Here is a 23,901-nt window from a genome sequence, read left to right as displayed (position 1 = left end):
ACACTGTTGAAATGTTTTATTAAATGCAGAATGCACCACCAATTATGAACACACTGTAAGTTAACACCAAAAAATAATTTACAAAGAACAAACAACGCCTGTGGTACAGCCTCCTCACTTAAACACTTTTTGTCTCCTCATTGTTATTAAGTCAGTAAAATCACATTCATTAGATGAAGGCTCCTTAGTAAAGGTATTATACAAAGATTTACCCTGGCAGGCTAAAAAATTGGCAGCTTATTTATAATGTGTTTACAGTAATCTTTAGTCTAAAATTGGTCTTTCAATTGCTTGCAATGACTGAATCGAGAAATATTAAAAGCAGATTGCAATTACTTTTGGAGAAAATTTGTCAAGATTCAGTCCATTCCAAAGAACGTATTTGCTAAGAAAACATGATTTTCCTGTTTTTTTGTCATGTAAGAACAAATTGTTCTTATATTCAAAGCCTTACCATTATCTAAGCAACTTATAATTTATCACAAATATTTTAAATTTCACAGTTTTGTTCTGACACAAAACAGTGTCACGTGTCTTGCTAACAGTACAAAGGCGTGGCTACAATGTAAAAGGCAGCACAAAGAGATACTTCAGCCATGTTTCACTACATGTTGCAGTTAAAGGCAGCAGGAACTTGAGCTCTTTTCAAACATGATGAACTTCTGTAGCAATCGTACTCTCGTCGTATGATTCATCACTTTGTATTCTACACCCCAAAATTATGTTTCTGTCTACGTCAAGAGGTAGTTACATCCATCATGTTCATGCCTGACATTTGAGTCAATTAATCAGGTAGTGGTAATGTCCTGTGGTTCAAAGTCATTTATGAATTGACTTATTTTTATTAGTTGGCAGATTAATTAGCTGATAAGTTGGAAGTGACTTTAATATGTCCTTAAGGGTCCAGATTTGTTTGTCTTTACCCATGTTGTCTAAGTATTTTAAGTGTTAGGTTTACATTCTAACAGCTGACTTCATATACATCCGTGTCTGACTTGTTGGTGATCTCAGGACATGAACGGCAGGCAGGGCAGACAGGAAGCCCTGGGCAGGACGGGCAGGTCGGGTATCTTGGTCGTTTGAAGCTGAACAGCAGAGCACTGCCTCCCAGCACCTGTAAACATGCACCCAGCCACCCAAAGTAGAGCGAGCCGGCTGGACGCAGGCTGAGTTGGGGGAATCTGGGGTTATTGATCCCCTGACTTGGATCTGCCATCCCCAGTCTTGCAAGGTTGTGGGTGTACACCCCGAGTGCAGTCAGGCTTAGCAGCCCGGCCATCACCACCAGGAGTCCACCTGTAGCTGCTACACCTCTCAGAGGGATGTCTGTCCAACACCGGACCCCGATACATGCCAGAACAATGCCGGTGCTGCACAGGAACAACGAGGTCAGGATCAAACCTTGTGCCAAGCGAACCCTCGGGTCTCTCTGATACGGACCTGCCACAGGCCAGCACTGCTTCAGCTCCGAGTGCTCCACCTGCAGGCAGCTCTCCCATAGTCCATCAGAGCGTAGAAGGAGCAGCGCCTCCACTGACCCGGACTTGACCCCCATCCCTTGACCTTTCACTCCTAACCGAAGAAGTGACCCCGAGCCCGTCATCCCCAGACGTGTCTGTCCCTCTCTCCACTGAGGAGTGATGGCGGCAGTGAAGACAAGGACCAATCCCAAAGGGGCAAAGACAATCCCCATCACCATGGAGGATGGAGTGTGCATCTTAAGAGGTCAACCCTGGCTATTTACGGAAACTCTTAAGATCTATAATTAATTAGTCCAAATAAAACATACCAGCTGCACAGTACCTGTCGTCAATGTGCTTTTTACAGAAACTGAGAATATTTTCCAAAAGAAAGATAGCTGCTTGTAAATGTCAAATGTCAGTGTCGTGGGACTCAGAACAATGTGGATCTGTTCAAAAAGGATAAGACAACTCCATTGTGATGATGATGAAGATACAATCTCTTCTGTTGTTTCTCAGTGTTCACATGGAATGAAATCAAGTCACAAATGTCTTCTCTGACCAGACACTGCCGATAGTCTGTAAACAAACAGAGAATGTAAAACTTTCCTTCACATGAAGGTATAATTCAGCTTTAGCAAAATGCAAAGAGAGTCAGTACAATGATCAGAACAATAAAAGTTCAACTGCCGTAATAAAATGAAAGTTCATCCCTTACCAATTCGTCAGAAATCTCCCCTCTTTCAGCTGCAGAGTCTTTATTGTGACTGTCTTAATGAAAGAGAAAGATTCAGTCACAGAGTGGCCTAGTGCACGTCAGGTCAAAGTGATAGAGGAGATAGACGTAGATAGAGATATGAGAAATAACAGAGGTATGAAGTGGTGCAGAGACGAGCGCTCCAGCAGCCGGAGAAAACAGAAGGAGATTTGGCTTCACTGCTCCAGCGCTGGACAGGAAAAGACTGAACGGCCAGCCCGTCTGTCTCTGTTGCTAGGATACGATAACCTGGCCAATCTCAACATGACAGTGTGTATGTGTGTGGATTTATTCATCACAAGACCTAGTTAGACCTGATTGCCTTGAGTACACAAATGTGTGTGTGTGTGTGTGTGTGTGTGTGTGTGTGTGTGTGTGTGTGTGTGTGTGTGTGTGTGTGTGTGTGTGTGTGTGTGTGTGGTGTTGTTTTCTCAAAGCCTGACAATTGATGATCAGCTGTGACCTTGGAAGAATTCAGTCGGGTTAGTAATTATGTCAGGCCAGTGTCTGAATGCAGGGTGAGTCCATCTACAGTGTCTCAGTCAGATAGGAAAGAAGAAAGAAAGAAATAAAGAAAGCAAGAATGCCCTTTGGGACAGAGACAAAACAACTTGAAGGTGTGTGTGACTAATGCAGACAAACACACACGCACACACACACACACACACACACGCACACACACGCACACACACACCCACACACACACACAACTCACACACACAACTCACAAACACAAGCAGCCACACAACAGTAATAAAACCAACCTTTTTTCATTTTCCTCAGCAGGTATATCAGACACTTCAGATTTTTTTTTAGCCAACTTTCCTCTTGAATAAAAAATAAATATGATGATGACATTTAAGACCAATAATTTACTGTGTCTGAGTTTCTCTAAAACATAAAATGTACTACTTGCATTACATTAAAATGAAGAAGTTAAAAATAAAAACTGAAATTAAATAGCTTCACATGGTAGAATTACCCCTGTCTAATATATATGAAGTTCTGCCTTGGATAATGCAATGTGCATTACCTTTTACCCACTGAAGGGCAGATTTACAAACTGCTGAGTTGTAATGACTGGGATATTTGACACTGAAGGATTGTGTCATTTCTACATTAAAAAGGCAACTAAAGTCACTTCTTTGTAGCAAAAAAACAGTAACACATTTGTAAAAACATACTTACAGCATACAGTATTGGCACAAAACCTGTGCTGGATTTAGTGTATGAACTACTAAAGTTCTCTAAAAGCATATCTGTAACATATTGGCAAGGCATACAATAAATAATTAACAAATTTACAAACCTATGTTAACAGAACACAGGTTCTGTGTATGGATAGGGGTTGTAAATGTGTAAGCCAAATATCAGCTTGTTTTTGTTTTGCTGCACCATGGTGAGGATGTTCAGCCTAAATTCATTATATTTGTTAATTCAATCTAATTACAAATGGAAAATGCCACTGGAGGGTTGATGACATTTAGACTGACCAATCCCCTTGAAGGTAATGGGAAATCTAATTTTGAAAAGATCAAAAGACAATCCAGCAAGTATTAATCTAGACAGGAAAGATTTACTGAACTATATATACACAATAACAGAATACAGTATATCGGAATATACACAAAGAATTAAATAGAATAGAAAAGAAACACACACCTGTCGACAAATGTCATCTGTGTCTAGAGTTATATGACAGCTTTGTAATTCAAATATTATTTCCTGTTCTGCTACTTGATTTTATTGACTTGACGGGAGAGAGAGAAGATGACAAAGATAAGGATGGAACACCTGACCCAGCTGCCAGGACATACAGCTTCACTGTTATCACTACGTAGAATAATTATTTTCCTAAATGGTCATTGAAATGCAGTGACTTCACCAGATTTGATTTGTTTTGATTGCAAAGATGGCACGTAGAGGGACGGTATGAAAACATCTGCAGAGAGGCACAACATTGAACAGGCTTGTCATGAATGGAAAATTATGAACATACTGTCGGGTTATTAATAGCCCAAACACTTTCTTTAATGCAGGCACATTTGGAGCAAATGCAAACACACACACACAGACACACACACACACACACACACACACACACACACACACACACAGCATTCCATATACACAGTTACTTACCATTCAAGAGGGGCTGTTGATATCTCACTGCAGATCGCTGCTCAAATCTGAATGGCTAACATGTTTTTCTCTCAGGCAGCAGATGGTGCAACCACCTCTTCATTATTCGTGCTCTCTCTTCCTTCTCATTTATCCTTGCTTCAGCAGTCTCCCCACCCGTCTCTGCCTCTGTTTGTCCTTGTGTCTGTACCTGATTTTGTCTGCTTGCTTTGCTGCCTCCCCGGCTGTCTACCTCTCTGTCTCTTCTTCTGTGTGTGTGTGTGTGTGTGTGTGTCTCTGACTTGCTGAAGGATGTCTGTATTATATTGAGGACAGGAGTGCCTCCCTGCTTTTCCCTGCCAGTGTCACCAAATAGGGAAAGCGTTTCTGAATATGCCAACACTTGTGTGCTGCCTATTTTTGAAGCACACAGAGCTGCGAGAAAAATCCAAGAACGCAATTTGTTTTCCGTTTGTGTGTTCATTTGACCCCCCCCCTTCTTTAGCACACACTTAGCCATACGTAAAACAAAATGAGACCAAGCCTCTCTCACGCAGATGGGATTCATACTTTTGTTTGATCTGATAGTTTTTTGTTGACTGTTTCTATATTTCCAATATGCACTCCACATTAAAAGACTATTGTAATTGTAAATGCGCACAGGAAGCATCTCTAATCTTTATAGTTTGTTTGTTCCAGTGATAATTGATCCTTGCTGCGAATGGCTAGCTTTTCAATCAGATCTGTATGCGTAATAATGAGACAGCCACAAGACCTATTATGCATTTACTTTATTTTCTTACAAAAAGGCAAGACGTGATTAATACAAACCAGAATTACCATGGTATAATAATGAAATATTACAGGGATACATGCTTGTTTTGAAATGACGCATAACATACTGAAGGGGGGGGAGAGGGGGATCCTACAACCTTTTACACACACACATACACACGCATACTATGAAAGTCCTCTGGCAGGCCTCAGGGTTTGGGGGGGGGGGGTTGAACTGTTTCCAGGAAAATTCTGTGGTTACTCCATACAGGCAAGAAATGTCCACAACTTTGGACAAAATAATGGCCAATACCAACTACTGGTTTTATGGGTGGAAATGTCTGACTTTAGGTTCTGAATTAAACCCAGCATCGGGCCATTTTACTCGTGAAAGTTACAGGAACCTAAGGAAGATACTTATGGTAGGTATAAAACATCAGTAGTAGGTTGTGGGTGAAAAAAAACACACCATTCGCTTTTGTAGAAGAAATGATGGTTCCATTAAAAGCAGCAAGAATAGCAACCTCTGAAAATGCTGAAAATACACTGTACACAAATTATGTACAGCGTTCCAAAAAAACGCATTGAAATACATAGCAATTTGCGGAAAATGGATTGCGACATGCATATGGCTAGTTTATAAAACACTGTTGTATTAAAATCTATTTACATTATATATGTACAGGATGTTCGTCATAATTGCTCTTACGTTACAATATTAAATTCAAATAACAAAATCATGGGGCGAGTGGTATTTACAACACAGAAACAGTTTTCATTTTCAACTGAAATTGGAGAAAAAAATTGAGGTCTCTTCAGGCCAGTTCTCTTATTGGTTTCGGCAGTCCACAGCTTACATAGTCTTTGACTGAGCAGTGCTATTAGAGATGGTTTCAACTGGCAGCTGTAATTTGTTACATCCTTCAATGGAGCAGGCTGACTGGATGCTGGCTCTCATACTTCAATGAGGGTGACCTGGAACTGACCGCCGCCGACCTCAGACATCTCAATGAGGAAGGCCAACTGGTTGGTGTAGTGTTCGATGATGTTGTCGTCCATGTTGACGAAGATCCTGAAGAGAAGAAAAGAAAAAAAGAAAGGTCAGCGATCTTGAGGAAAATCTATCAGTGGTGCACAGAAAGTGGGCCAAATATATATATATATATATATATATATATATAAAACATATTCTTCTTTAAAACTAGGACATGCAAGCTGGCTCAAAAATGTGTTGTCTAACCCTACTCTTATCTCAAGTGTGACATAAGCAGCAGGTCGCCAGCATTCTTGTGTTGGTTGAACGCATCATGTCATTTGTTGGGAGGAAGCTTCTTGGGCGAAAAACACAGTGGCGCTATATCTCCTGTACCAGTAGGGGTAGTAAATCAGGTCACTCTCTCCATTCTCCCCAACACTAACACTATCCTTTAAGTCTGTAAGGCTTTAATGCCTGAACTAAGCAGTGGCTCATGCATTCTGCCTGCAGGGACAGGGTTGATTGAAGACAAGAGCAAAAGAGGAGGGAGGGAATTGCGGGCAGAATGTAACCCAACCTGTTAGCTTTGCTGCTCCCCCTGAAGTGATAGTTGCCAGCAGCAAGCAGGAAGCAGCAGGAAAATCACCCAAAGGTGCTTCAGTCTCTGTTCTAAGAACTGCCTTCTGATCTCCTCTGTTATTTTACAGGAGGTGACCAACACTATTATCAGTTTGACAGCTACTGACTACGTGAGCTACAGTCAATGCATTATTCGGGAATTCCGCTAATGAGACGTGCCCTAGCGATGATAATGATTTTATAAGTAGATCTTTGTGAATCATCAGTCATCAAGAAAGGGGGTGTCCTTTTCATTACCACTGGAGTGCCACCTTTTGTCCTCGTAACTTTTGAGGAAATTAAAAACATTGAAGTCCTTTTTCTAATTAATCCAAAGTGCCCAAATTCTGAGCAGGAGAAGTGCAGACTCTTACAAACTCTTCCATCCATCTCAATGTTTAGCTGATAGAAATGTGACATGTGTAAAAACAACAAAATAAGATCAAAACTTGATGGACAACCTTTGGCCCTCAACTTGATCAAACCAGATATTTCTTTCAACACCGAAAAACTTCCTGATGTTCCGATGAGGTTATGAAAAACATATATACAAAGTACAACAATCACCCGCCCATGACTCATCTGCAGCACTTTTGAAATCCTTTCAGCCTCCCCTAGTCATCTGTCTCTCTTTTGGAGAAGCTGCAATTAACACATTCCAGGAGGCCGAGCCAACTAACTTACCTACCCAGTCTGTCGACGTGAGCTTCCTTATAGGAAGATGAGATTAAAACCACAAACTAAGCCCTGGATTTATGCACATCATCCGTGTCAAATCAAATTCTTTAATCCATCTAAAACATAACAAAGAAACAACAAGATACTCACCCTCTCTTGCATTTTTTGTAGATTTTTCCAATAGTGTCTTTTTGAATACCGTACTTTTCTGACACCTGAGGAAGGAAAGGAATATGAGACGACAGTTAGCATGATCTCACGCTGGAAAAAAAGATACTTGAGATAGCGTACGGTAAAGTGAGTACGATGTGAGCATGACGTGTGTTTGTTGGAAGGCAACAACAAAAACACGGTGGAGGTTTATCGCCACCTCAGAAATCAGGTCAGATGATTTTGGAATGTGTTTGAAGTCAGAGTTTGTTACTCACAGCTTCCCGTAGGCCTGACAGTGTTGGCGTGCTGAGCATGAGCGCATCAAACACCTCTTCGGCGCATGTCCTTACGTACAGCAGAACTATTGGAAAGCAAGAAAAGGAATAAAACATTTAGCATAAAAGACAAGGAAAGCTCATTGGCTCATTATTGATGTCATCTTTTTTATATTCTTTATATTAGACTTTTAGTTTTCTATGTACCTCTTTGTGGGTCTTCTCTGCAGACTTTTTTGTTGGTTGGAGAGCTAATCTGGTCTCTCTCTGGATACAATCTCTTCCTAGAACTCCTAGAAAAACACAACAGACATTCACATTAGACTTCAAAAGCTACTATGCGTTTATTCAAGAGAGAAAAAACTGGTTGTGATGGACAACTGTTGACGTCGCCTTGTGTTTACTATGCTTACCTTTCGATCTCGTCCATGGGAGTGGCCTAGAGAGACAAAGAGGAGACCACAGATCTGATTAGACACCACTCCACTGATAAAAGCATTGCTTAAAGTCACCTTTCCCATCATTGTCTGTGTGAATGTTATCATTACTTAAGACTGCATTTCCCATAACCTCAAACAGAACCACATAAGCGTGGACACTGATGGAGACACAGAGATAGGACCATCCTCCTGCACGCTTTATCGTACTGGCCAATCAAAGATGCCGTAGCCATTCATATCAGACTGCGGGGCATTGCATCATTACGTTATTTTGTAATCGCTGGTTTATATTTTTCTTCAGATTTACTCACTGTAAATCAGCAAAGTTGTATCTAAATTAAATCTATAGGTTTCCCTCTACGCACACACTCTAATACATATCCCTATAGTGTAGTATATACAGTCCCACAGTGTGGGAAAACTGGCCTGTCTGAACAGCACTCCTGCCTCACTGTTTTTGCAAGTGTGTGTGTGTGTGTGTGTGTGTGTGTGTGTGTGTGTGTGTGTGTGTGTGTGTGTGTGTGTGTGTGTGTGTGTTTTCGTATGTAAACACCCGTAGCTTAATCTCAGTGTCAGCAGCTGTAGTGGTTTGTACTTGCGCCCAGTTTCGACTCCAATAAACTCATCCAATCTCAAGTCTGTGTTTCGCCTCACTTTCACTGACACCATCCCCTCCCCTTCCCAGCCCACTTTTCCCACTAAATACTTTCCCACAGTTTGTTCCTGTGTCTCGCGTGCCTGTGCGACTGCCTGCAGGGATACAGGGGTCGGCAACATGAGTCACTCAAGACAGGAAACAAGGAGAGGAGAGGATAAAGTTAAAGGGGGACCTACCATGCGCTGTAAGCTTGAGAGGTGTGTTTCTGGAATGAAGAGAACTGGCTGGGTGATGTGGTCATCCAGGGTTTGGAAGAAGGTACATTCACTGCCCACTGAGCTGCTCACTAAAGACTTGTTGGCTGAAAAACAAAAGCAGGAAGTTAGAATACACTCTCTAAGACGTGTGTGTGTATATATATATATATATATATATATATATATATATATATATATATATATATATATATATATATGAGAATAACATAATCTTTAAGATGGGCTGTCTGCAACACTCACTGTTAGCATTGGTCTTTTCCCTCCTTTTGCTTTTCTTCCTCTCCTCATCACGCATCTTCCTCTCTGCACCCTGAGGACACACAATCACATGATTACAATAATGACTTTGACTCCACAAATCCCAGATCTGTTTTGGGGGTTTTTTGCGTAAGAAAAGGCAAATGAAGTGAAATGACACAGGCGACGTACCTTATCGCAGAAAATCTTGACCTGGAGAACGGCTCTGTGTAGGAGCTGGTTGGTTCCTGAGCTGAAGTCGTAAGTGTCGATCTGGAGGTTGAGAGGCAGGCCTTTCACTCCCTTCTGAGCGGAGAAGTCTGTGCTCAGGGAGTTGATGCCAATGTACACCTGTGGGAATAGGAGTAGGTATTTTAAGTTGGTGTCATGTTTTCTGACCACTTCCATCCTTCTCCATGTCAACCCTTAATTGCATGTGTGTCCCGGTACGGTAGAGACATGATGTATACCAAGGGGGGGAAAAAAAAAAGGAGAATCTAGGGCCACTAGCAGCTCTCTCTCTGTCTTTTCCGTCATGAAAACGAGACCCCTAATATATTTAACTGTTTTTCTATTTTTCCTTGTTTTTAATTATTAAAGCAAAGATTTTTTTTTTTTTTACCTCTCTATCCACACATTTTTTGATAATTTCCCTTCTTACTGCTTCTCTCCACCTGCAACAGGTTTGGTGGCCCCGCCCAAGCTACTTTGGGCCACAGAGAAGCTCGAATAAGCTGTCGTGGCTCTTGCCTGCTGTGGTGACAGGAGCCTCAGGGCCAAACACATTTCTGGGATTCCTCCCCTCCCTCCTCAGCCACTCCTTCTCTTCTCTGCCACCCTTTACTACCTTTCCTCTCCTTTCTTCTAAATCTTCCACCTGTTCTGTTCCTTCACTCTTCCAAAGAACTGGCCTAACGGAGACAGGTTATATAAAAGCATGTATGCATGTTTCTGTGTACGTGTGTTTACCTTTGCCTCTTCATTGGGGTTCCAAACAAAGGAGAGAGCATTGAAGGCCACCTCCTCTATGTTACTAATGCCGCTGAACACTTCTTTGTAGTCCGCTATAAAAGACAAAACATATAAAAACATTTTTTATCTTCTTTTCTAAAAATAAATAAAACCTTTTCAGGTGTCTTTTTAGGTAAAAATGGTGGGGTGATTTTTTTACGTAACAAGAAGTGAGGAAATCTTTGACATGGTGTATGTGTGTTTACAGGTGTACAGTTACTTTGTATTTTCAAGTGTGATGAACATACCAATGTCAATGACCCTCTGCTTGGCGGTTGGCTGACGTGCGTGCCAGTGATTCCAAAAGCGGAGCTGCATTTCTGGGCTCTTGTCATTCTCAAACACAGCCATCACAACTGTCTGAATAGGAGAAAGAAAGGTGACAAAAAACAACAGGTAATTAGGTAAGTTTGTCAAGCTATGTAATTCTATCAACTGCCTACATTTACAAGATACTTTAAAAGCCTTCATGTTTCATTTATCACTCCAAATCCCCCTTTTCTCCCCACATTGTCAAAAGTTATTTGCAGTGAGCGGGTGTGCGTTTGTGTATATTCTTATCCTCTAATTCGCTTGACAAAGAAAAGGTTGGTTGCCTATGTTTTAAAACCACACAACACCTCCCCCTCCCCCCTCCACTCCTCTTTTTTTACACTCCGCTTGGGAGCTGAGCTGAGCTCCGTTGCACTCTGGCCTCATCACACCACCGTAGGAATAAATTATACAGGGCAGGACACTGTTGTTTTTAATGGTACCACCCTAGTGCACAGGGTGTCAGCAGGGAATTAGTCACAGAGTAGCTGCCTCCAAGGGAGGGACAGCTATTTAGGAAGGGTTGGCTTGGTGGCACGCAAAGAATTTATGTAATCATGGGCCTCATGAAAAAAGCCTGAAGGGAAGGATGCCACTAAGAACAATAGTCACCATTTTTTTATGTTAAAAACCAAACAAAACAACTTAACCATGACTCACCTTTACTTTAGTGGCAGTGAGGCAAGCACTGCTGTCCACTCCCTGGAGAGTGATGGGGTAAAACTGGCCCTTGTTCAGGTAGACCATGGGCAGCTCACTGGACTTGTAAGAAGAAGCCAGAGGAGCTCCAAGGGAAAACTGGAACTCACTCCTGAATCTCTCTGATGGGGAGCCGGTGTAGGAGCCCGAGTAGACCGGGCTGGACTGGTTTTCAGGGAAAGTACTACTGTAGGGAAGAGTCTGGAATTCACAAAAGGACATTTGTTAATAAAAAGGAACGAGGGAGAGGCCTGGAGAACGAAATGTCAAATAGAAGACACAGGAAACAGGGGTCAACTTTTTCAATACTGACGCTAAACCTACCTCGGGGCTGTGGTCGGGGAAAGCACCAGTCTCTGGCCACTTCTGCAGCAGGGAATCAAAGATGATATTGAGCTCCTGCTTGTCATAAGTGTCCGCCACAACACTGGTCAGGGTGGCGTAAGTGTCTGAGGTGGTGGGAACAGAGCCGGGCATGGAGGCAAGCTGCTTGGATCCCAAGACATCTTGGGGGTGGCTTAAGGGAACACTATCAGAAAGGATCTTCATGACGTTGGCGGACGCCTCCAATGAAACAAGCTCATTGGTGTTGGTTGGAGTCCTGGCAGGGTTGGGAAAAAGAGGAAATAGACAATTAATTACAAACATGAAAGCATGACTGTAAAATTCCACCCAAGTGTACCATGAAAGCAAGGAAACAAACAACTTTAAAGTGATTGACTGTATTATGCGTTACAGACGCTTGCAGGCAGCCTGTGCAAATGTATAATACATCTTGTGTCCAGATTCACTCAACACACACAGAGCTACTGCAAGGTGAACTCGCAGAAAGACACAGTTTGAGTCTGGGTGGGTACTATTTGTCTGTTAATCCATCTTGTGTTTGAGTTTCTCTGTTCAAAATGTTTGAGGGGACAACACTGCGCCCCAACAATGGCCATTTCTCACCGTCGGATGGAGAGCTCATTGAGGACAAAGGGGGGGAAACAACCGTCTGTCTGCCTGTTGTGAAATTCTTTAAGCAAGGCAGAGATGATGATAGAGAGAGGATAGATGGATGGAAGGACTGGAGAGGTAGACAATAATCCCCCTGACTATGTTTGACTTGGGGATTACTTACTCACCTGTTTATGGTCTCCCAAAGCCCTGCCTTTCTCTTTCTGTTTTAACACTCTCTCTAATGCGTTTTATTTAGTTACAGCAGAGGATGGAAATGATAGGGTAATCATGCAGCTACTCCTTCGAAATGAGCGTTCATTTAATCATGTAACATATGCTAAAGACTGATTTTACAGCAACTGTTGGGTGAACTTTTGTCTTACCTCTCTATTTTGCAGATGTTGCCAGTGCGGTTGCAGGTACTCTTCTGCTCTTTCTGGCTCTGGAAAAATAAAAATAAATTAAATATTTAAAAAAGTGGTCAAAGTGAGAACATTAGAATTAATCTCGGAGTTAACATAGAGGTAAGTTTGCTCGATTCTACATTATTTACCTTGCACTGTTCATAAAGCATGGTTAAGGCTGCCAGGTCGTCTCCTGGATGGAGTCTGGTTTTGGAGTGGTTCTGCTCGGTGACAGAGCTCTCCAGGTAAGGCCAGGAGTCCATGACGTAGTTATTGTTACGGTTATAGTTGAAGTTCTCGCTTTGAAAGACCAGTCCCAGAGTCCTGCACAGAGGAGAAAGGAGTTAAGAGTAATTGATTAGATTGACTGCTTTACTGATGAATCAAAATATACTGTACACAGAAAAAAACTGTAAAAATGTGGAATTACCTATTGGTCCAAAGGGAAATAAATGCATTCAAGTAATTGAAATGCTTATTTGACACATAGGGTTTGGCAGAGTGAGATTAAGCTGGAGTTTAACAGCAGCAGCCTCGGGGCACTGCACATACTTGCCCCTGAGCATTGAGGGTTTCGATTGCAAAACCACAGAGCTGAGTAACATCCCTAAAAAGCAGTGGTGTCATAAAAGTTTAAAAAGCCAAGGACCACCCACAAACACCCCCTGCACCACTTCCCCCCCAACACACACACACACACCTATAGTGTTTTGTGGTTTCTGGATTTGGGAAAAGACAAAAAAAAATACATTCTTGAATCCTGTATGAACTCTCTTATTTGCATAGACCTAAAAAATGATGACACCGTTTTCTTACACCCACAACGGGTGAGCTCTGGCTTTCCATATCACAAAAAAATAAAAAAGGTGGTAAGGGGGGATTCAGAGGATTGGATTTGTTTGTAAAGACTCGCAGTAACATTTGATTGTAAATATCCTGCCTACCAGGATAATCCCCCTTTGGAGTTTGTCTGAAGTAGCTAATGAACAAATAGCTGCAGTTTACTCTAGATAAACAGCTAATTAAATGTGCTGACAGGAGGGAAAGACCACAGGTGTTCAACACCACAACACAACCATAGCTTAAAGAGAAATCCAGTTATTTCTCACAAGGATTAACGGAAGAGTGCTCGAAATAGCATTTTTACACCGCACCTGGAAAACTAGAAATATTGTATTTGAGCATGGAATGCTGTACATTTTGTTTTGACGCCAGATTATAACTTTAATTTATGTGTCTATCCTTGATATTTCAGCAACTGTACATTACAAATACTAAAAGTGACCTCATACACCTGCTCTAAGATGCACCAGTCTCTCCCTCTTACACCCAGCAGCCTCAGTAAACTCCATTAGTTACTCTTCATTTCCCCCTAAAACGAGCCAAGTGCAGACATTTTTACACAGACACAGAGGAGGGGTTGGGGGGGGGCTCGTGTCTAGGGTTTCGCCATTATGTAATTCAATGCATTACATGTTGTCATTGCCCTCTGTCTGAGTCCAACACCTCAAGAGGAGATTCTTATTTCCCGTTCTCCTTTTGTGCTCTGTGGCCCCTTGGTTAGTGACAACACAAGCTGAAACAGACCCACTACAACCACAGACCCAACTGTCTGTGTGTGCGTTTGTGTGTGTGTGTGTGTGTGTGTGTGTGTGTGTGTGTGTGTGTGTGTGTGTGTGTGTGTGTGTTCAAACTATCCATATCAATTTCTACTACAAAATACCCGTTTCTTAAAACAGGGATCTTTCACATGGGGGTCTCATTGCAAATATGAAGAAAGGGGGAGGGGGGGGGACAGAAACCCCTGTTTTTCTGCATTACACAAAGTCTATATGAAAATGTTTTATGTTTGGAAAATGAAAATCCCAATAAAGCCCACATATTAAGCAACAATGTAAAAATGATATCCTCACAAAACTTACTCAGTCTCTTTGGTCATGTCTTCAATCCAAGTCAGCCGGAATAGGTTCCTTTAATTTCAACTCTTTGCTGTTTGTGAAGCTCCTCTCTCTCTGAGTCGGGAAGTCTAACAGTGCAGCAGAGAAGAGCTGTGACACACAGATGAGTCAAGTGTTGTGATTTCCTCTGAACGGGCCAAGATTTATTTCATCCAAGCAGAGAGTTTCCCTCTCCTCTCTGATTGGCTGAGAGGAGTGAAACAGGTGTCTGATAGGACAGGTGTAGGATCATTAACTCTTCCCTGGCTGGAGAGAAACTGGCTATACATGTGCATGAGTGTGTGCAGCCAAGAGAGCACTTTGCAAGACAATCAAAGGCAGGAGTGTTTTGAATCTCATTATCATACCCAATAAAAGAGTGAGATTGGGGATCCCAGAGGTGTGAAAACTTTGGTAATGACCTGTAACTAAGCTTTAACATGTTAATACTTTTTCAGTATCATTTTTCACTCTCTGCCCCCCTTTATTTCCATGTCATACACAGGTTTTGGTTTCTTTCTTTTCTGGGGATCAAAGATGCAAAAATGGATAGTTTAGAGAGGTGGGCTTAAGGAAAGCCTGTTTAATATATGTTTAAATGTTTTCCAACCAAATTAAATTGGAAAAGTTACAAGAAATCAAGATGCTGTGGATTTAGAATTCAAACGGAGAAAAAAAAAATGAACACCTATTGTATTGAGTTATTTCTTAAATGTAGAATTATGCAAATAATTACCCAGTCTAATTAAAACCACTTTAACTGTGTTTTACTTCTAATTTACTGATGCTAAAACATATGCTTGAGTAAAAGCAATAGTAATATCACAATTTAAAATCCTGCATTCACAAAAGTAGAGGTATGATCAGAGGTTTATTTATTATCATGTATACTATATTATTGGGTTGTTATTGTTATTGATGCATGTATATGTACAGTACATAGCAATTTAATCTTGCAATTGGTCCAGCTGGAGCAAATTTTAACTACTTAATATGGTGTTTATATGGTTCTATAACAGTAATTTTATATAATGATGATGTTTTGTTGTAAAAAAGTAGTGGAGTTGAAAGTACATTATGTATTTAATATACCATGTTTAATTCAGAAAACAAGCTTTGGAAATGAGTGGAGACAGATTTTAAGTCTACATGACTATAAGATGAAATGTTCACTTTCACAATGACTTCACAGTAAACACATGCACGCACACACGCACGCACGCACACATGCACGCATGCATGCACACACTCAAACACACACACTCAAACACACACACACACACACACACACACACACACACACACACACACACACACACACACACACACACACACACACAGACACACACCTCCACCACCACCAGGAGGTAAAGCCAAAGCTCACAACTCCTGCTATCACAGAATCCAAAAGCAGTAACGCTTGTAAGGTCTTCATGTCAGTCAGGGACATTATCTTCCACCCACACATTGGTGCACACTTACACAAACACACACACACACACACACACACACACACACACAGAGTAATATGTGCATTTGTATATTTGCGTGTCACTGTTCATTTTTGTGTGTGTGTGTGTGTGTGTGTGTGTGTGTGTGTGTGTGTGAGCACTTCCTGCGGCTGGCACCTGAGGGAATCTGGCATGGTAACACACAAGGGTGCGTGCTGTGCAGCCTGCCCACACACTCACACACACCCTCATAAATATAACACACACATAGCACAAGGGCAAGTTGCCATCGAATAGGAAGAGTAAGAAAAAGAAACAATACTTTCTGTATAGAGCACACCTTCATTACTCCACAGTATATGTCCTTAAAGGATTTCATATCCTTAAAGTGCATCTACACAATTCAAATTAATTAAAGTAATTCAATATTTATTTACCTACCTCATTTTGTACATATATGCTTTACCAAATATCGTAGTGTAAAAACTGTAGGAGAATAAGTAAAAAGAAAAGAAGATAAAGAGAAAGATGTAGTAACATGAGCCTGGGTGAACCTCTCTTTCACTTTTCACCAGCTCGTTGAGAGTGTGAATGGTTTGCCTGTGGTTTCTTTCTCTCTCACACCATCTTTCTTATATGTTCTCTATCTGTCCCTTATTAGTACTGAGAGATTAACACCTGTTAAATGTTAAACACTTTTATTCTCACTTCAGTCTCTTTGTTTCTATCTTTGCACTTCAGCCACAGGAAAAATCCCAAAAGGCCCTCATACACACAACCAACCAACCAGATGTTGTATGTTACTATGTTCTTAGAAACAAAATAAACTGCTCTAAAATTTGCAATGAAGTACAAGCAGCAACTGCTAAACACTCAACTGTTAACATGGGCAGCAAGTTCTAAAATGTATGTTTAGTCAAATGATAACCCTAAAACCATAAGAATCAATTTAATCATGAACGGGACATTTTATGATCTAGTTGGGAATTTAAAAAATAATCACTGGAAAATTTCCAAAGAAGAAATTCTGTAATTTGGTACTATCTATAAGGAAAGCAGAGACAATTCGCTCAGTCAACTTCCAATTAATTAATGTAAATGTATTGTTAGTTGGAAATAGAAAATATTTAGCTAGAGCACAGCCAGTCAACTGAACAATAAATGGAAATTGGGTTTTAAATGGAACAGTTCTTTCAATGAAGGTAATCATTTTTATTGTATTAATTATTATTGTTATTATAATAATTATTATATAATTACTTCTAAATCACATAGTTATTTCCAGGAAACTTACAAGGAAACTATAAGGAAGTTATGAAACTGTAATTTGGTGACTATAAGCTTGCTGAACACAAATCCATGCTTACAATATGAGAACATTGGTTTCCTGAAATATATCTGTACAGAGGAAGTTAAGTCAAGTTTCTGTTGAGTGTCTGTAGGTGTTGCCATGTTGCTAATAATAATAATAATAATAATAATAATAATAATAATAATAACTTTATTTATATAGCACCTTTAAAAACAGAGTTTACAAAGTGCTAATGCACTTGTACATCAAATTTTCTCTTCAGTGTTAAACTTTTCATGTTTCAATTGTGCAAAAGTGAGATCTCTGGCCCAATCCAACACGGAACGAATGATGGGGAAACGGAAGATGGATAGGTGTCACAAGATGTTCAAACAACTTCCTTTCTAAGCCTTGAAACTCAACCCTTGGAAACCGAGACACAAGTGTCTTGGTTCTTTGGTCTGTTGTGTGACTTTGTGTGTGTGTGTGTGTGTGTGTGTGTGTGTGTGTGTGTGTGTGTGTGTGTGTGTGTGTGTGTGTGTGTGTGTGTGTGTGTGTGTGCGTGTGTGTGTGTGTGCGTGTGTGCGTGTGAGCACGCAGCCATGCATGGTCGCATACTAACAGAGATCAGCGCTGGCTCTACGCACGACTGCTGCTGAGAAGAAGCTCTCTCGTCACCTCTCTCCTCCCACTATACTTCTCTTTCTCTTTTTCCTGTCTTCCGTTGACTCTTCCTTTCACCTACTTTTCCTGCTCCTTCTTCCTTTGTCGACCACTAAATCTTATCCCACTCTTACAGCTTGAGAACAATGTTATCATGACTTAAACCCTAAACATAAAGATCATGCAAATTTAAAATCTTAAATAATGAGTCAAGTGAGGCGCAAACTAATGAAAAAAACTGATTCTTTTCTATCTTTTTGTTGCTGATTCTTCTCGTCAACTCCTACACATATCTCTTCATCTCTTTCTCTACCTCTCCATCTGCTCTAATGCCTGGATTGTCATGGAGGAATGTGTGCTGAGGGTTGACAGAGATATGAGGAGCCCAGGGCATGTCACTCTCTATCTGTTCCTCACATTGGGAAACCAGTGAGTGGTGCACCTGTTACCGTAAAGCCCTGACATGTTTACTATAACTGCAACGCGTCGTATTTTCCAATAACGCTACTACTCACTATGTTCTGCGACAACACATCCTCATACCTAAACAACATTATAGGCTGATTTCCAAAGACTCCTAAAACAACACATAAGACCATTCTATTTACTGCCACACGGTGGCGGTTTCATGTGACTGTAGTCACGTGACTGTTCGATTTAATGTAATTGCCGCAGTTTTAAACGCCTAGTAAAAGCTGTAAACCGGACATAGTTAAGTTTAGGCAACACAAATACTAAGCTATAGGGTAAGTAAAACCTCAGGGATTGGCTTAAAATGGGTCCTGTAAAAGTTGGTTAATTTAAAAATGAAAGTTGACTTTTGGTTTCACACGGGACACAAACCCCGGTCTTTGAGTGAAAATTCTGTATGTTTGACTAATGCACCACCCCAACCTACCTTCTTATTCCAATTCCACGCTTATACCTTGTCACCTCACTTCCTCGTTTGCTCTCGAGATAATTACTACAGTCACATGTGGTCGCAGCCTTGCAAGAAACTTAATGGACCTTCTTCACAGCAGACATTTTGTCATAGTAGGAAAAGCACAGCTGAAATTGATAACCTTAACGATGTCTCAATTCCATCAAGTGTCCCAGTAAGCTGTTTCAGACCCTGTTTACACGTACATGGTTATTCTTACAAACGGAGACATTTCCCTTCGTTTGTACCCTTCGTTTACACGCAAACGGAGAATTCACCTCTGAAACCGAGTCTTTCTAAAAACTCCGGCCAGAGTGGAGATTTTTGGAATCTTCGTTTGCATGTTTGCATGTAAACTGAGACAAACGGAGGTTTAGGCAGCCGAGAGAGAGAAAGAGGAAGTGATTCGTTGCTGTTGTTGCTATTTTCGGGATTCTGATTGGCTAACGTGGGCTTGAGCTTCTCGTTACACTGCCACCTACAGGTTTGGCACGCTCTTGGCTGCTTTGACGGCATATATATATATATACACGGGTACGTGTAAACGAACACTTTTCTGAAAACTAACAGCTGTGCACGATGTTATTTTTGAAAACGGAGAGGTTGAAATGTCAATTTATGAAAATAGCCGGCCACGTGTAAACGTAGCATGCACAATACCAGGGCCTCTCCTAAGTGGAATGCAGCCATCATTAATGGTTTTGAATACACCTGTGCTTTTCCTGCTATGACATGTCAACATGTCTGCCGTGAAAAGGGTCTATTATGGGTCGTTATGAGCTGCTTTTGTAATTGACAAAGACGTTCATTTTCTGGGCGAGGACGGACTGTCTGCAGATATTAAGTTTAATTGAGATTAGTAAACAAATGAAAAGAATTTCACGTGTCTGTCAAAAATCTTAATTGAATTTCCGTATTTAGGATCCAAGATGTCTGAGCAGCTCTCAGGACAGTCAAACTGTTGCAGGTTACACTGAATATAAATCTACAGTGTATCTGAACATTTTCAGTATGTTTTTTGTTGGCAAAGCAGTTTTAAGGAGGAAGCTGATTTGGTTATAGCTCTGAAACAAGCACACACAGATGGAGAGGAGCAGAAAACTATGCTTCTATTTCTATTCTACAAGAACCACAACTCAGTCATTTCTATTTATTGCAGGTACTAGATAGCAAGCTCTAAAATGTATGTTTAGTCAAACGATAACCCTAAAACCATAAGAATCAATTTGTTCATGAATGGGACATTTTATGATCTAGTTGGGATTTAAAGGTACACGCCGACTTATTGGGAATTTAGCTTATTCACCGTAACCTCCAGAGTAAGACAAGTCGATACATACCCTTCTCATCTCCGTGCGTGCTGTAACGCTGTCTGACGGTTCCAGCATTAGCTTAGCCCAGCACAGATCCTGCAGGTAACTGGTTCCAACTAGCCTACTGCTCCGAATTGTGACAAAAGTTACAAAATAACACCAACATGTTCCTATTTACATGTTGTGATTTGTATAGTCACAGCGTGTACAAAAAACAACGTAACATGAGACACAGCCATCTTCTAACAGTAAACAAACCGGGAACTATATTCTCAGACAGGCTTGCTGCGAGCATATCACTCCGCCCAAGTACTATATTCTTCCGCCTGAGAATATAGTTCCCAGTTTGTTTACAGTTAGAAGACGGCTGTGTCTCATGTTACGTTGTTTTTTGTACACGCTGTGACTCTACAAATCACAACATGTAAATAGGAACCTGTTGGCGTTATTTTGTCACTTATTCGGAGCAGTAGGATTACTGGAACCATTCACCTGCATGTTCTGTGCTGGCCTGATGCCGCTGGAGCCGTCAGACAGCCTTACAGCATGCACGGAGATGAGAAGGCTATGTATCAACTTGTCTAACTCTGGGGGTTATGGTTCATAAGCTAAATTCCCAATAAGTCGGCGTGTTCCTTTAAAACAATAATCACTGGAAAATTTCCGAAGAAAAAATTCAAAAATGAACTATGTAATTTTGTACTATCTATAAGGAAAGCAGAGACACTATTCGCTCAGTCAACTTCCAATTAATTAATGTAAATGTATTGTTAGTTGGAAATAGAAAAAATATTTAGCTAGAGCACAGCCAGTCAACTAAACATGCAAAAAAAAAGAAAAATTCTATACATCGAGAATAAAGTCCCCAATGATAACTGAACAATAAATGGAAACTGGGTTTTAAATGGAACAGTTCTTTCAATGAAGGTAATCATTTTTATTGTATTAATTATTATTATTATAATTATTATATAATTACTTCTAAATCACATAGTTTTTTCCATGAAACTATAAGGAAGTTATGAAACTGTAATTTGGTGACTAAGCTTGCTGAACACAAACCCATGCTTACAATATGAGAACATTGTTTCCTGAAATATATCTGTACAGAGGAAGTCAAGTCAAGTGTCTTTTGGGTGTCTGTAGGTGTTCCCATGTTGCTAATAATAATAATAATAATAATAATAATATGTTTCAATTGTGTAAAAGTGTAAATGCCCCATAGAGATCTCTGGCCCAATGCAACACGGAACAAACGATGGGGAAACTGAAGACGGACGGATAGGTGTCACAAGATGTTCAAACGACTTCCTTTCAAAGCCTTGAAACTCACCCCTTGGAAACCGAGACTATTTTGCAGATCATCATACAAAAAATATAGTAAGGTTCTAAAACATTACATCATCATTTACATCATTCTCTATAATGAGTACTAATTTTTGATACTTAAAGTACATTTTGCTGATAATACTTGTGTATTTTACATAAGTAAGATTTTGGATGCAGGGTCTTAGCTTGTAAAAGAGCATTTTTACATTGTTATATTGCCACTGAAGTACAATGATCTAAATACTTCTTTCATCACTGTCAACTGCTTTAATCAGTTGGTTGATGTTACTTGGTATCATTTTTATTCAGTCAAGTTTTAATGCCAAGGCATGGTGTCCATGCAGATAGTGCTTTAAGCATGACAGGCTCTTGTTTGCTAAATCAAAGGATGCTTATGACCCTTAAATCAGTTCAAAAACTGTTTTGAGAACACCTTGTGTTCCGCTGAGCTCTGTGTGCAGCTCATTTACCGACGTGAGTGTTTGCATGATATGTTGACCTATGCCAGGAGCTCTGAGCTCCTCAGAGCTGTGATACTGTGTGAATGGTGAGACCTCTTTAGCAGAATCCTGCTGTCACTTTGTTTGGCCTGGACTAGAGAGGCTCCAAGAGTCTGGACAAACTCTCTCACTCCCACACCTCATCAGCCCCACTCCTTTTTAATATTCCACCCACCAGCCAGCAGCAGCCACTCCCAGAAACTCCACATTGCCCCGAGTGAGGGATCCGGGCTGGAGGGTGTAAGAATGAGGGAAGATGGTAGAATTGGGAGGTAAGGAGGTGTCAGCAAGAATATGAATAAGCAGAAGACTGATGGTAATGTTGGAAAGGATGGGATAGGAGACAAAATTAGGACAGGAAGGATTATTGGCAGAGTTTTGGAGCTCTACAGCCACTTCAAAGTTTCAACACTTTGGCATTTGCATGTCGGCTATGAGGACACTAAACACCTGGGGCAAGGGGAAGCTGCAGAGGAGAATGGTTGCGTTGCTCAATATGAATGCATATCTCTGAGCTCTGCTCCAGGGCAAATGTGTTGACAGAGTAGCTACAATGGGATTTTTCAGGCAACAAAATAATGAGCGTAGTTGGTGCAATTTCATCAATGTCTTCAACAGAAATGCGTGCCTTGTGCATGAAAAGTGAAAAAAAAAATTTCCAAACATGAAAGTACAGCATGAAGGAAAAATGAATACAAACAATTACTGTATGTGTCCAACATAGAAATAAAGTAGCACTTATTATAATGGCATGATGATAAATTTGCCATTAACTGATAATCAAGGTATTAACTCTATGCCTCTATGTTTGTTAAGATACCTTATGGCATTTTGTCCACAGAAAATGAATGAAGCTTGAGCTTTGGAGCTTCTGTCTGAAATACCTGTGCAATGACAAGCCTCTGAGAAATTATTTGAATGCTCACCAAGGACTCTGTGAGAGACTCAGGTGGAATAAAAGTAAAGTTCACATTTATAAGGTCTTTTGAAGATTTCCTCTTTGAAAAGGGTACTTTCATTAATTCTCTATTACTTCTGCATCAATACCGGCTGTCCATTCCTCCCTTTTTTCTGCAGTGAGTTTGGTATGTAGGCCCAATCCAAACACAACGTGGAAAGAGAGTGGAAAGTCTGTTGACATAGTCTGTCATTCCTCTTTTATTTCTGTCTCAGACTGTGCTTTTGTTTTTAGAAGATTGGTATGAACACAATTAAAAGGGCCGGTAAGATAACAACCACTGTGGAATGACACATATAGGCTGTAGGCAGCACTCACAGACTACAATTATGATTACTATTAAGCAAGTATGCAAACATTTGCAAGAAGACTTGCAAGAAGTATCCAATCATACATGCATAAACAAACCATCACTATCACAAAGTGGTGATAGTCTTGTCTGTCACACAAGCCACACTCTCTCCGTTCTGCCATATAAACTAACAGACAAATTAATGAAGTAACAACGATAAGAAGGAAACATCTGCCAAAAAACTCTGGGAGAGCTGATATTTAAAGAAACATAATCTCTGATATTGAACTAGTCATTTAAACTGGCAACATCTGATGTTTGATACTTGAATAGGTAAATGGAAATCTGAGAGCTGTGTGAGTGTGTTTGCATTTTTAATAAAGACCGCAGCAGGTTGGCATGTGAGATCCAACGCCCATGATCAGGATTCGGAGGCAAGATGTTACAAACACACACACGCACACACACGCACGCACACACACACACACACACACACACACACACACACACACACA

The 23,901-nt window shown here is 40.7% G+C and overlaps 2 protein-coding genes across 4 annotated transcripts in view; both read right to left on the bottom strand.

Annotated features, from left to right (window-relative positions):
- Positions 1 to 961: 961 nt before the first annotated feature.
- Positions 962 to 1,717, bottom strand: cldn23l (claudin 23-like). Its single transcript, XM_028565216.1, has one exon. It carries the CDS (start codon positions 1,715 to 1,717, stop codon positions 962 to 964), a length of 756 nt encoding a protein of 251 aa, XP_028421017.1.
- A 3,397-nt stretch (positions 1,718 to 5,114) lies between these two features.
- grhl3 (grainyhead-like transcription factor 3) overlaps positions 5,115 to 23,901 on the bottom strand; it is a 31,984-nt gene continuing 13,197 nt past the window's right edge. Inside the window, exons 1-16 of one of the 3 annotated variants that reach the window (XM_028566354.1) lie at positions 18,971 to 19,058; positions 14,653 to 14,778; positions 12,880 to 13,054; positions 12,710 to 12,768; positions 11,712 to 11,988; positions 11,349 to 11,588; positions 10,625 to 10,736; positions 10,335 to 10,429; positions 9,558 to 9,716; positions 9,369 to 9,438; positions 9,087 to 9,211; positions 8,226 to 8,251; positions 8,020 to 8,105; positions 7,813 to 7,898; positions 7,535 to 7,599; positions 5,115 to 6,184 (exon numbers count right to left, since the gene is read on the bottom strand). In XM_028566354.1, coding sequence (XP_028422155.1) covers positions 6,067 to 6,184; positions 7,535 to 7,599; positions 7,813 to 7,898; positions 8,020 to 8,105; positions 8,226 to 8,251; positions 9,087 to 9,211; positions 9,369 to 9,438; positions 9,558 to 9,716; positions 10,335 to 10,429; positions 10,625 to 10,736; positions 11,349 to 11,588; positions 11,712 to 11,988; positions 12,710 to 12,768; positions 12,880 to 13,054; positions 14,653 to 14,669 — 1,710 coding nt within the window. In that variant the 5' untranslated portion in view covers positions 14,670 to 14,778; positions 18,971 to 19,058 and the 3' untranslated portion in view covers positions 5,115 to 6,066. Of the gene's footprint in view, positions 6,185 to 7,534; positions 7,600 to 7,812; positions 7,899 to 8,019; positions 8,106 to 8,225; positions 8,252 to 9,086; positions 9,212 to 9,368; positions 9,439 to 9,557; positions 9,717 to 10,334; positions 10,430 to 10,624; positions 10,737 to 11,348; positions 11,589 to 11,711; positions 11,989 to 12,709; positions 12,769 to 12,879; positions 13,055 to 14,652; positions 14,801 to 18,970; positions 19,059 to 23,901 lie in introns of those variants that run through there. The other 2 variants (XM_028566355.1, XM_028566353.1) reach the window with 2 other exon arrangements.

The sequence above is a fragment of the Perca flavescens genome, chromosome 20 (assembly GCF_004354835.1).
Source record: "Perca flavescens isolate YP-PL-M2 chromosome 20, PFLA_1.0, whole genome shotgun sequence".
Taxonomy (NCBI): Eukaryota; Metazoa; Chordata; class Actinopteri; order Perciformes; family Percidae; genus Perca; species Perca flavescens.
This window is presented reverse-complemented; position numbering and strand designations above follow the sequence as displayed.